Raw genomic sequence first — 12,130 nt, forward strand, 5'->3', positions numbered from 1 at the left:
CACACAAACAGTAAGATGGGGCATGTGAAGACAAGCCAGGGTCACTGTACGGGCATGATTCCAACAGCATGGTGGGGTTCCTGCTCCCGTTCTTCATGGGTAACAGCCCCAGGCTGGGTTCCACACAACACCAGGTGCTTTCAGTGGTGAGAAGAGATTTAATGTGAGGATTTTTACAGGTGCAGGAGGAAGCAATTCTACAGGGGTTACAATACACACAAACAGTAAGATGGGGCATGTGAAGACAAGCCAGGGTCACTGTACGGGCATGATTCCAACAGCATGGTGGGGTTCCTGCTCCCGTTCTTCAGCAGCAACCTTCTCAGGGATTGCTCTCAGTCCTGCAGTCTGCAAGAAACAGAGAACCCACACAGGTAATTTTCAACTGCTAAAGGAAGAGTTTCATCCAGAAAACATGAAATTCACCTGAACTTGGATTAACACTGTTACTTTGATATCATAACTCAAGAAGATATCTGAAATATCTTCAAAGGGGTACATGCAGTCTGAATTGCTTTGTTAGTGTGTCTATCCCAGCCTCAGCAGCAGGGCCAGCTCCCTGATCAAGCACACAAAGGATATTTTATAGGGTATCTACTGTCAAGGTTCTGCAAAAAGTCCACTGGGAATTTCCAGGAAAGATTGTGCTGGTCTCCACTAGACCTACAGAAAAGCAAGGACCTTTCCTATATTCCTTTCCGGTAGCAGAGCCATTGCCCTCATCAACATAGAAAGAGCCCACAAAGGTCTCTGTGGTACAACTAAGTCCAGGAAATGGAGGATGCAATTTAAGAAATGGAACATTACAGTCAAAGACACTGACATTGCTCACTAAGCCTTGCTGGGCCCGGATGAGAAACCCAATCCCCAATCCCCGCGTAAGAACCCGGCGGCTGTGAGCCAGCCGGGCCCGCACACCCACCTGCAGTCAGGGCAGGAAGGCCCCAGCGCTGCCCTTGTGGGGTGCCTCGGTGCTCTGGTGTGCCTGCAGAACAGTGACTGCTTCCTCGATCTGACAACACAGCACAAGGGGGAGGAGTTGAGGTGCTCCAGTGTGAAACTGCACTGCAGCAGGGACTCACCATTTCAGCTTCCAGTGTGGCCTCCACACAGACCCGCTTGCAAAAGGTAAAGGACTCAAACAATTCCATAATCCAAGCCTGCTGCTTCTGCAGGAGACTGATCAGCCCAAAGACCTTTTCTGTCTCTTACCAAGGGAAATTCTGGGGCATCTCTCCTTTATTATCAAGTCAGAACTTGCTAGGCAGAAGTCAGATTTCACAGGTAAAGCTACCTGACATCACCCAGGAGAGCCCAGGCTCCTCAAAAAGACAGCAGTGGAAGGGTGAAAGCAGCTCCTGTCTCCAAGGAGCAACAAAAAGATGCAGTCAATTCACTCCAACTACTTTGATGGGAACCAAAGCTAAACATTTACCAGAATTAAGAAGGAAACTCAAGAAATACTGCAGAGAGGCAGCAGCTTGTCTGCCTTTTATTCTGAGGAAAGAGCATCTTCCTGGCTGCTTCCATGTAGAGATACCACTCTGCTTTTCCCCTCCTGCTTCCCAGCCACCTCCAAACCACCCTCAAGCTTGGCCTGTGCTTTCAGGGAGCTGCTTCAGCCTCTCCTTTTGCTGAAGGCAGACATTCAGGCACTGGCTGTGGTGACATCAACCTGGGGCTCCTTTCTCACTCAAAAATAAAACCAACAGCTACTTGCTCTTCCTACAGGGATCAATATCCTGGGCTGTGCCCACTTCCCTTGCAGCAGCAGGCAATCAGCCCTTTGGGAAGGGATTTGTTTGGGCAGGGAGTCTGTCCTACCTTGGAGTGCAGGGACTCTGGGGACTCCAGGAGCAGCAGCAGCTCGGAGTTATCAATCTCCAGCAGCATCCCAGTGATCTTGCCAGCCAGTGAGGGGTGCATCACGTGGATCAGAGGGTAGAGGCGTTCACCTGTTCCAAACACCAGCCAGGACATGAGCACCATGCAAGCCCCCAGCATTTTCAAACCCACCGCAAGCCCTCCTGCCACTCAACTGAAATGGGATACAAGGGTGGTGATGATGGTGGAAAAACCACTGCTCACAGGCCAAGCTACTCCAGCACGTCTCAGCAACAGGAAGCTGCTGGGTGAAGTCAGCAGCAGGCACCTACAGTGGGCACAGGGCAGCAGAGCTGGGCACATCTGCCCACCCGTGCACAGTTTCTGCAAGAGCAGTTTCCTCCTGGGAAGAAAGAGCTGCTCTGGACCTGCTGTGCTTTGGCCAGGCCAAGTGATGCTGGCCTACACCAGGGCACTGCCTGCTCCACCACAGAATACCTGAAAGCCAAGGGCTGTGTGGCACAGCTGACCTTCACCCCCACGGCCACCAAGCTGTTCATCAGTGCCCAGGAGCAGCAGTGCAGGATGGTTCAGAGCTCAGGGGAATTGCAAATTTGCAAATGCCCTGGCATGGCCTGGCAGCACAGGCAGGCTGGATGGAGCTCTGCCTCTGCAAAACTTCTCCAGACACTCTCTCACTGTCAGGCAGCTCATGCAGACAGGGAGTGGCTTTATTGCTCCCATCCAGTTCCAACACAGACTGAATTTATTATTGTTTTTTAAGCAGCATAATATCAGAACAATCCCACAAAGCCTTACAGCTTCTCTCAGCAGTTAATTTTGCCCTGGTGCACGCAAGCCCATATGTCCCCAGGGCCCTGCAGCTGGATCTGCTCCAGCAGAGCAGCCTGGCACCCACCAATCATTTGCTTCTGCTCCTGAGGGGGGGCTGCTGCAAGCAAGGATGCTGTCAGTGGCTCCTGCCCCTGGACACGCACAGCAGGTTCTCCCACCTGGAGGAAAAACAGGGAAGAACAGCAATCAAAGGCTGGAAGGGATGTTAGTTACCTGACTTGCAGGAATGGTGCTCAACACCAACCACAATGGGGCATTTCAGCCTTCCATGATGCATTGTCTGTATTCAAACACCAGCTTCCACAAAAGCTGAAGTCAAGCTTTAGAGCTGTGTGGCCACTGCCTCCACAGCCCCACAAGGTCCCCACAGCACCACTCACAGAGCACAGGGGTCCCTGGGGTCAGCAGTTACATTATCCCAGAGCAAGACCAGGAATGTCACATTTTGGTGGCTGCAGAGCACTTACCTGTGGGGCCACCATGGGTGGCATGTGCCCCATGGGCTGCATGTTCCTGGCAGATGAGGAGTACTTGTACTGCTGGGCACCCCGTGGCAGGGCAGACGAGGAGGGCACCCGGGTGCTGACTGTCTGTGTCCCAATGTTGGCTGCAATGGGGACAAGAACATTTGTGAAGACGAGTCCTTAAATGCTTTCCTGTGTCAAGGAAGCTGAAGCCACAAGGACAGTGTGCTTGTTTGGAGGGCCTGAAAACTGCTACAGAGGCTCAAAGCATCCTCCAGGTCAAAGGCAGCTTCCCCATGACAGGCAGGCACTGCTGCCCTTGGGGTGGGGTGGTCTGGTGCTGTGCAGGGGAGCTGACAAAGGCACCCACACCTCGTCAGCTCTCCTCCAGAAACCCATCTGCATCAGCAGCCAGAGAAGGGGAGCAGCACTGGGCAGGGTGGGCTGTGAGACCCTTGTCTCCCAGCTCATCCTGAAGGGAGGTGAAGGCAGAGGAATGAGAGGACAACAACAAAAGGAAAAGGGACAAGCCACAGACAGCCCTCCTGGTCCCACTGCTCACTTCAGCAGTGACAAAGAACTTTGGTCAAAATCCCATGAAGATGGGAGGCTGCAGGCAGTCACTGCCCCAGATGGTCACGTGTGGAGGGGACACCCCAAGACCCAGGGCCAGCCTCAGGACAGCCGGGCACTGGGGATGCCAGCAAGGTCTGGTTCTCAGCTCCAAACCCCTCTAACAAGAGGCTTGGCATCGGCAGTAGTTCAGCCTTCCTGCTCCCCAAAGATCCTTTCCCACCTTCTGCCTTTGTCTGAGCACTAAGCCCAGGTGCTGTGGCTGCATCACCATCTGCTTTAAAGATGATTTTCAAGGTGTAGCCACCAACAAGACCAATCTGCACATCAGAAACCTGTCTCAGTAACCTGAAAGATCCCAGCCTTCCCCAAAAAGTTACATACTTAAGTCCTACAGACATTGCTCCAACTCCATCACACCATCAGACTGCTCCATGAGCAATCCCACAAACCAATCCATCCTGTTGGAGACCTGAGCTCACAGTAAGCACCCCTGCCACCACAGCACTGTCCCAGCTTGATATCATGGGTGTCCTTCTCCACTCACCCACTCTCTGGGCCTGGGGGGGCACACGGGGCACCTGGGTGGAGGCCTGTCTTGTGGTGCTGACGTTGGACAGCAGGCGCCGGGGCGGCACGGCGGCCCTCAGGATGGGGGTGGCTTCAGGGTACACTGCTGCAGAGAGAGAACACACAGAGTGGAGCTGCTTGGTAGCAGAGGCATGGAAGGAGACGTGGGGAGAGTGACTGTGGCTGGGGACAGCTCCTCAGGAGCACCTCACCTCTGGTGTCACTGCCAACATCTCACCTCCCGGTGCCCATCACCATGGCCCTGCACCAAAGCCCTGCATGCTTTTCCAAGATAAACTCTCATGGTTACACACTCCCTGCTGCTTTTAAAGCCCCTCAGTCCCTGGCTGAGCCCAGCTCGTGCCAAGAGCCCCCAGGGAGAGACAGGCAGACTCACAGGGAGGCCGGGAGGGCTGCGCACTCCAGCGAGTGGCAGGGCGGACTGGGACAACAGGGCTGGGGCCGTAGAAGGCAGCTCTGGTTTGTGGCTGGGGAAGAAGAACACATCCAACGTGATGGGGGAGCTGAGCTGAGCCAGCACTAACCCAGAGCCCCTTGGTGGCTGCTGCACACAGCAGACAAGCTAAAACCATGCTCTGCAAGGTGCCAGAGCACTTTCAAGACCAACCTCCAGCCCTGCTGTCAGCAGGTCCTCCAGCAGCTCTACTTCATGTCCCCCTCAGGAGCTTCTGCACCTCTGTAACCCCTCTCCCTTGCTCTCCATGCTTCCCTCCCACCAAATTCCTCCTGCCTTCCTTCCAGAGCAGTAATTATGAAATCCCCAGCCCATTTTCTGGAGCGCCTGCATCCCACCCTGCTGCTCACATGGAAGCCCAGGTAGATCCCACCAGCTCCACAGGGTTTGTCCAGATCTGCACAACCCAAGCTCTGCTTTTCAGCCCGACTGCCACCCTGCCCCAGGGCAGACTTGGGTCCCTGTGCAGGGCTGCCACTGGGGAGCAGGACTCACCTGAGGCATGGGGGGTAGGAAGTACCCTGGGGGAGTCTGGAAAGAGCCCAGGAGAGGGCCAGGCAGGGCCCTCATGGTGGCCAATCTCTGCATGTACTGGTTGGTGAGGATTGCTTTCCGCTCCTCTTTCCTCTGAGCCAGTGCCACGTAGAGAGGCTTTGTGCTGACAATGCGCCCGTTCATTTCTGTCACGGCCTTGGTCGCCTCTTCTGGGGAGGAAAAACATACAAACCCAAACCCTTTGCTGCGGCCACCCTCTGTCATCACCTAAAACAGAATTAGAACAAGACAGCTAAGTTCACAGTTCACTGCAGCATCCACAAACACAGTATGGGGGGTGTGTGTGGGATCCAACCACAGGCACCCCATTTCAGCCCTCACACCCAGGGAGGGATGGATGGGACTGCACCCCTCCCACAAACAGGTTTCTCTGGGGAAGGGCAGGATTTGCTCAGGCAGTAGGTTTGGGAAATGAAGATGGCAGAGTCTGGACCAGTCTGAGATCAGAAGCCTGTGATTGTCTGGGGGGAATCCGTGCCTCAGTCTCACAGAGCCCATGGACCAGAAATGCTCTGGTGCTGAATGCTGCAGGAGCCAGCAAGGCATGGGGGTCAGGGGGACCCTGTGCCCTGACAAGGGCCAGGCAGCATCTGTCCCTGGCAGGTTACAGGTAACTGACCTTAAAGTCAGACCATCCCTACATGCTGCCTTCCAGAGAATCCTGACACCAGTGCCAGGGAAAGAGTGACACGTCTATGGTGTTCCAAAAAGCCAAACACCAGCCTGTCACCCCACTGTCCTGAGAGAGGTGGCTTGTGGGTCATTTTCATTTCACTAGTGTCACAGAGCAGCTGGGCAATATTCAGAATGTTGCAGCTTTAAGATCCCATACCTGGCACCTCACCAGGGCTGGGGTAACTCAACAAAGCTACAAAATATTTGCTCCTCAGGAGAGTGTGAGGTGAAGCAGCACATCCCTTACACCTGGCTTGAGATACAAGCCATCATCAGGGAAGTGTAATTCAGCAGGATGATAATCCCTATCCATTCCCAAGGGCTGAGTGTACCAGTTTACCAGCCCCAGGAGCTCCAGTCCCTCACCTTGGCACTGGTGATGGTGCCATAGGGAGAGAACTCCTTCCTCAGCCTCTCATCATCTATCCCATCATCCAAGTTCTTCACATACAGGTTGACCCCCTGCACACAGGTGAACAAAAAAAGCAGTTTAGGATCCCCAAGTTTACAGCAGTTTGTCACACTGGATGCACATTTCACCAGCAGCTCATCTGCAGGGTGGGACATCCTCTGCAGGAGCAGAGACATGGAGAGGGGCGAGGATTGTGCCTAAACTCCATTCAAAATACAAACACCCCAAGTGAAGAGGCACCCACACATCACCAGGAACCTGCTGAACCTCATGAAGCTGGTTATTTCCAGACTAATATTTCTGGAAATTAGCAGACCCATTTGTTCACCTCCCAACATCATCCTGGTTTTAAATCTCTCTCCTCTTTCCCGGCATTGCTTCCCAGGACGTTCCCAGGCAGTGACTGGATCCCTAATTGCAGGAGGTACCCACCATGCTGATCTGATCTGCTCTGGAGAGCTCTGTGCTGTCCAGGCTGAGAGTGTCCCTGTTGCAGACCTGCAGGATGGAGCACCCTGCTCTCCCTTACCTGGTACCTGTTCACCCGCTCTTGCTTCATCTGCTCAAATTTTCTCTTGAGCTCGCTCTGGCGCTCCAGCCGCTTCTGGGCGCGGCCCACGTACAGCACCCGCCCGTTGATCTCCTTCCCGTTCATGTCAGCCACGGCCTGCCGGGGAGGGAAGGGCTCTCAGGGCACCAGGGAGCCCGTGGCCACAGCTCTGCTCTGCACCCACCACCCCAGGGCAGCCCCAGCACAAGCAGAGACCTGCCCCCCCTTGCCACTGCCCATCCAGGTACCCAGCACCAGCCCCCAGACAGGCACAAAGCTGGTGAGATTCCCCCTGAGGAGAGGTGGGGACATCACCAGGTGACAGTCTCAGGAGAGAGATGGGCAGTGAGGAGCCTCTTGCCTTCTGGGCTTCTTCATGCTTCTCAAAGTTGACAAATCCAAAGCCCTTTGAGCGGCCACTGCTGTCCATCATGACCTTGACACTCAAGGTCTTTCCTGCAGCAGGGAAGGAAAATACAGTCTGAGGGTGCCCAGCAAGGGGGTGCTGCCAGTGTGCAGCTCTCTGCTGGGGAGCCACCATGAGACCAGCCCAGTGAGGGCACTGGACAGCCAGGGCAGCTGGAAGAGCCCAGCAGGAGAACAGACAACAGGAACCCCATGAGGCAGGGACAGGAGGCTGTGGGGTTTGGTGAGGGTGATCCCTCCAACCTGGGCTGCTGCTCTCATTGCCCTGGCCTCTTCAGCCTCTCCAGCCAGTGCAGGGAGCTCCTTTGGCTAGAAAATCTCATCTCCTTTATATATGAATACAGATTGGGTTCATATGAAGGATAACCACAGATTACTTGGGATGGCACTGACCAAGTGTGAACAGTATGGATTGGCACAACACTAAAACCCATCACAAGAGGCATCCTCCAGTAGTGGACTAAATTGAAAAGCCTGTTTTCTTTAAATTCAGAGTCAACAATTCTTATTCCCAGGGTTCCTGTAGCCAGACAGCATACTGGTAACAAGACAACTTAAAAACCTATCCAAGAAAGAAAAAGCATACATTTTTCAAGACAGCACCAAGTAGAACTTATCCTCTGTCAAAGCAGGAAAGCACATGTAACATCCTGACAAATGAAGTGACTGCAGTCCTTTTATGTGGGGGATGTTTAAGCAAGTCACATCTCACTGAGAAAAGGGGCTTGCTATTTCTGCCAAGCACTCCCCCCACTTCCTTTTAGGTTGCCCCAACTCCAGTTTATCAGACAACAACTGCACTCACCAAACTTGGAGAATATTTCCCGCAGTCTGTCATCATCCATGTCATCCCCAAAGTTTTTGATGTAGACATTGGTGAATTCTATTGCCCTAGCCCCAACCTCTGCCTCGCGCTCTTTGCGGGATTTGAAGTGTCCAACAAACCTGGGGGAAGGAAGAAGAGGCCTCAAACCCTGCATGTCCCCTGCAGAGGGAAGATGGACTCAGGCACACCTGTCTCAGTACAGGCCAAGAGAGATCCCATCACCTCAGGCCGTGCTGTGCTCACCCACAAACTCACCATGAGTTCCACATGCAGCACCTTCAGCATATCCCCCTCTGGTGTACATGTACCCAAACTCCCCATTGCCACTGCCAAAAGTAGGCATTTGTCACCCCAGGAGACATCAAAAGACTTCAAAGGAGGCCACCACCACAAAAGACCCCAAAGGATACCACCAAGTGCCAGCTCTCTTCCTCCAAAGCCTTCTCAAACACTCTGGACAATCCTTGCCTCTGTGGGATGTAGAGCGAGGTGCAAACAGAGAGAGGAACAACAACAAAACCTCTCCCTGCCCAAATTATCTGATGGCAACAGCCAAGATCAAGGATCCACTTTGTGGGCACTCATTACACCACCTCAGCAATAAAACCCAGCCTGGGGCTGGACTCCTTCCCCACCATCTGGGAGCAGCTCCAAACCACTATCACACTTCCCCCAGCACCCACCACAAGTGACTCACTGTCCCAGAGAGCAGCAGAGCTGCCATGCCCAGCAGGGATGGAAAAGGGAAGAACACAGAGCAGCAGGAAGGGGATGCCTGAGCAGGGCATGCTTTTACTGCCGAGAGTGGACCAAGGCAAGGGAGGAGCAGAGCCAAGTGCAGAGCCCAGACTCCTCTCTCTGGCACTTACACCTTCCTGTCATTGAGCAACATCCCATTCATGGTCTCAATGGCCCGAGTTGCTGCCTCATGCGTCTCAAAGTGGACAAAGCCATAGCCACGGGATCCATTTTCATCACAAACCACCTACAAACACAGCATGAGGGGCAAAGAAAAGAGACAGACACTGTTTTTCTCCATGTTTGTACACGAGTACATCACAGGAAAACCCAGCCCCATTTTCCAGGGGCATTTTCCCTCCCTGACATCCTGCTCCCTCTGCAGCTGAGCTCTTTTGGGATGTTGGCAGCAGGTCAGGGAGGTGGGCAAACCCAGGACCAGATCCATGCTGCTTTATATGAAATCCAGGAACTTATGGCTCCCCAAGACCCACATGCCACTGGTGCACTGAGCTGGGCAGGATGACAAATAAGATCCCTGTGCAGGGACTGGGGGAAAAGCCCCCATTCTGAGGAGAAACATAGCAAGGCCTTTTGGCTTCAAAGCAGCTGGGAATTTAAAGGAGATGTTGTGGGAAGTGAAATGAGAAAGGGAATTTCAGCCAGCTGGAGCATGCTTCCAAGAGTGAGGGCAGCTCTGCAGCAAGTCCTCTCCTGCAGGGCCCTGGGCACACCTACCTTGCATGACAGGATGTTTCCAAAGGTAGAAAATGTGTCATACAGGGCTTTGTTATCAATGGAGTCATCCAGGTTCTTGATGAAGACGTTTCCAACCCCTGATTTCCTGAGCCCGGGGTCCCGTTGGGACCACATGATGCGGATGGGCCGGCCTTTGATCACCTCGAAGTTCATGGTGTCCAGGGCTCGCTCAGCTGCCAAACAAGGGGGAGGAGAGGGGAGTAACAGAGACAGATCTCCTTCACATTCTGCAGCAGCTGAGATGGGCACAGGAATCAGGGACAAGGGCTTGTTAACCTAAATGGGATAGGCAGCTCTGCCTCCCCACCCCTCCAGCCACACCACTCTTGGACTAATTATTTTTTTTCTCTCCAAAGCATGTCTGACTCCCTAGGATCAACCATTTCACAACAAGCTCCAGTCTGGCAGATGCCCAACTAATTTACCCAGTAAGGATTTTGGTCTCTAGGGCAACTAAATCAACACCTTCCCATCACTAAACCTCAGTTCAGCATGGAACACCTTCCAATTACAGTACTGCGTCATGGCAATGCCTGCCAGGGGAGTGGCCTCACTTTACACTGTGAGCCAGCAGGCAGCTGGGTACCCTAGGGGAAGGACAGAAGGGGTTTTGGTGCTCTTCTCTGTAGGAGAAGAAGGAGGGAGGCAACTCTTGCAAGTCACCTTCAACCTCTCACCAGAGCCCAGCAGCTGCATCCTTTCTCAGACCCTAAGAAGAGATGGAAGCAGGATGGGTCACCATCAGAGAGCAGACTGGGATTAGTTAGAACCAAGCTCCAGCAGCAATGCAGCCATCAGACAACTTCTCCCCCCTCTTCTATGGCCCACCCAAGTCCCTGCTGTGAAGCAGCTCCTCAGAGCTGGTACCAGGAACCTACCATCCACAGGCTGCTGGAAGTTGATGTAGGCATAGCCCAGCGAGCGGCGCGTGGCCACGTCCCGGCAGACTCGGATGGACATGATGGGCCCAGCAGGGGAGAACTTCTCGTAGAGCATGGCTTCAGTCACATCTGGGTGCAGGTCTCCCACATAGAGAGAGGCTAAGGGATAGCCAGGGCCACTGGCATTCATGGTCACACACAGAGCTTAGCTGCAGAAGGAGACAGACGCGAGGCTGCAGGGCACGGGTTTCAGATGGCCTGTGCAATCACAGACCCACACTGGGGCTGGCCCCACTGCAGCAGCACAAGTCAAAGCAATGCTCCTCCCATTCCACTAGGATCAGGAATGCCCCAAGGAAACTGCAATCTCAAAACTTTCCAGAACATAACAATTTTGGTGCAAAAGCTGAGCTGGAGGGATCTGTACCTCACAGCCATGCACACCCTCTGAGAATGCAGAGACACACTACTCACTCAGAGATTTGCTCCTTAAAACATGCAAACCCCAAGGAAAATAAAATAGAGTTTAATTTCTCAGAAGGTAAACAGCCCTTCTCCACCAGAGACTTCCATTTTAACTCCTTAATGGCTGCCTCCAGCCAGAGCAGACCCAAGGAGCGGGGATTTGCACTGATGGCCAGGGAGCACAACTGCAGCCCACGTGCTCCCTACAAACAACTGCATCCCTAAGAAGGCGGACACAGGGTTTTTGCCACCCCTTCCCAGTTTCTCACTTGTTGACTACTGTTCCCAGAGCAGGCAAATGGATTCTCAGTCTCTGCCTGGTTTCAGTTGAGTACAAACTTCCATGTGAAGACAACGGTCAGTGCTTGAGACCCCCAGGCTACTGCCTAGAAACACAGAAATGCAGGTCCTGCCCCAAAAGCTTTATAAAACCATCCTTGGGGCTCTTACCTTTAAGCTCAAAGGTCCTGAGATACTTGTTTAGACACCTATAGAAACCCAAAATTAATACACATATATAGGAGAGGTGCATGGAGCAACCCCCCCAGCCAAAGGCAGGTCCCCAGGGCCGGGAGCTCACTGCAGAGCCGGCTCCGTGACACAGCCCCGCTCCTCGCACCGCCCAGAGCCCCCCCAAAAAACAAACACAGGGTAACAGAGCAGCCCCAGCGGCCCTTCAGAGCCAGCGGGGCACGGAGGGAAGGGAGCTCAGACGGGGAGGAGGCGGCGGCAGCGGCGTTGGGGGAGCGGCCGGGCACAGGCGGCGCAGCCCCGCCGGAAGCCCAGGGCAGCGCACAGCGCCGGGGCTGCGGAGGAGCGCTGCTCACCCTGCCCGAGCGCCTGCCGGGGACCCCCGGCCACCCCCAACCCGGAGAAACGGCCCCGGCAGCCGGAGCTGGGCTGGGAGCCGGTCCCGCACTCACACGGAGCGCTCGCCGTGGCAGCACCGCTCTACTGCGGCTGCCGGCACCGGCCGCCTCTTCCGCGGCAGCCCCGGGGGCGGGCCGGGACCCCCGCCCACCGCCCTGCCCCGGCCAGGTGCGGCCCTGCCCCGGCCAGGTGCGGCCCTGCCCCGCCCCGTG

The 12,130-nt window shown here is 54.4% G+C and overlaps 1 protein-coding gene across 1 annotated transcript; it reads right to left on the reverse strand.

Moving 5' to 3' along the window:
- Positions 1 to 226: 226 nt before the first annotated feature.
- On the reverse strand, positions 227 to 10,773 carry PABPC1L (poly(A) binding protein cytoplasmic 1 like). The gene is made up of 15 exons (XM_041419291.1): positions 10,581 to 10,773; positions 9,682 to 9,875; positions 9,075 to 9,190; positions 8,185 to 8,324; positions 7,315 to 7,409; positions 6,933 to 7,070; positions 6,358 to 6,453; positions 5,257 to 5,523; positions 4,684 to 4,774; positions 4,264 to 4,389; positions 3,147 to 3,286; positions 2,744 to 2,837; positions 1,825 to 1,955; positions 923 to 1,012; positions 227 to 348 (listed from the first exon to the last, which is right to left on the reverse strand). The coding sequence occupies exons 1-14, from the start codon at positions 10,771 to 10,773 to the stop codon at positions 929 to 931; spliced, it is 1,905 nt and encodes a 634-aa protein (XP_041275225.1). The 3' UTR covers positions 227 to 348; positions 923 to 928.
- Between the last annotated feature and the right edge of the window lie 1,357 nt (positions 10,774 to 12,130).

Source organism: Onychostruthus taczanowskii, unplaced genomic scaffold, assembly GCF_017590055.1.
Source record: "Onychostruthus taczanowskii isolate IOZ18803 unplaced genomic scaffold, ASM1759005v1 scaffold60, whole genome shotgun sequence".
NCBI classification, from domain to species: Eukaryota; Metazoa; Chordata; class Aves; order Passeriformes; family Passeridae; genus Onychostruthus; species Onychostruthus taczanowskii.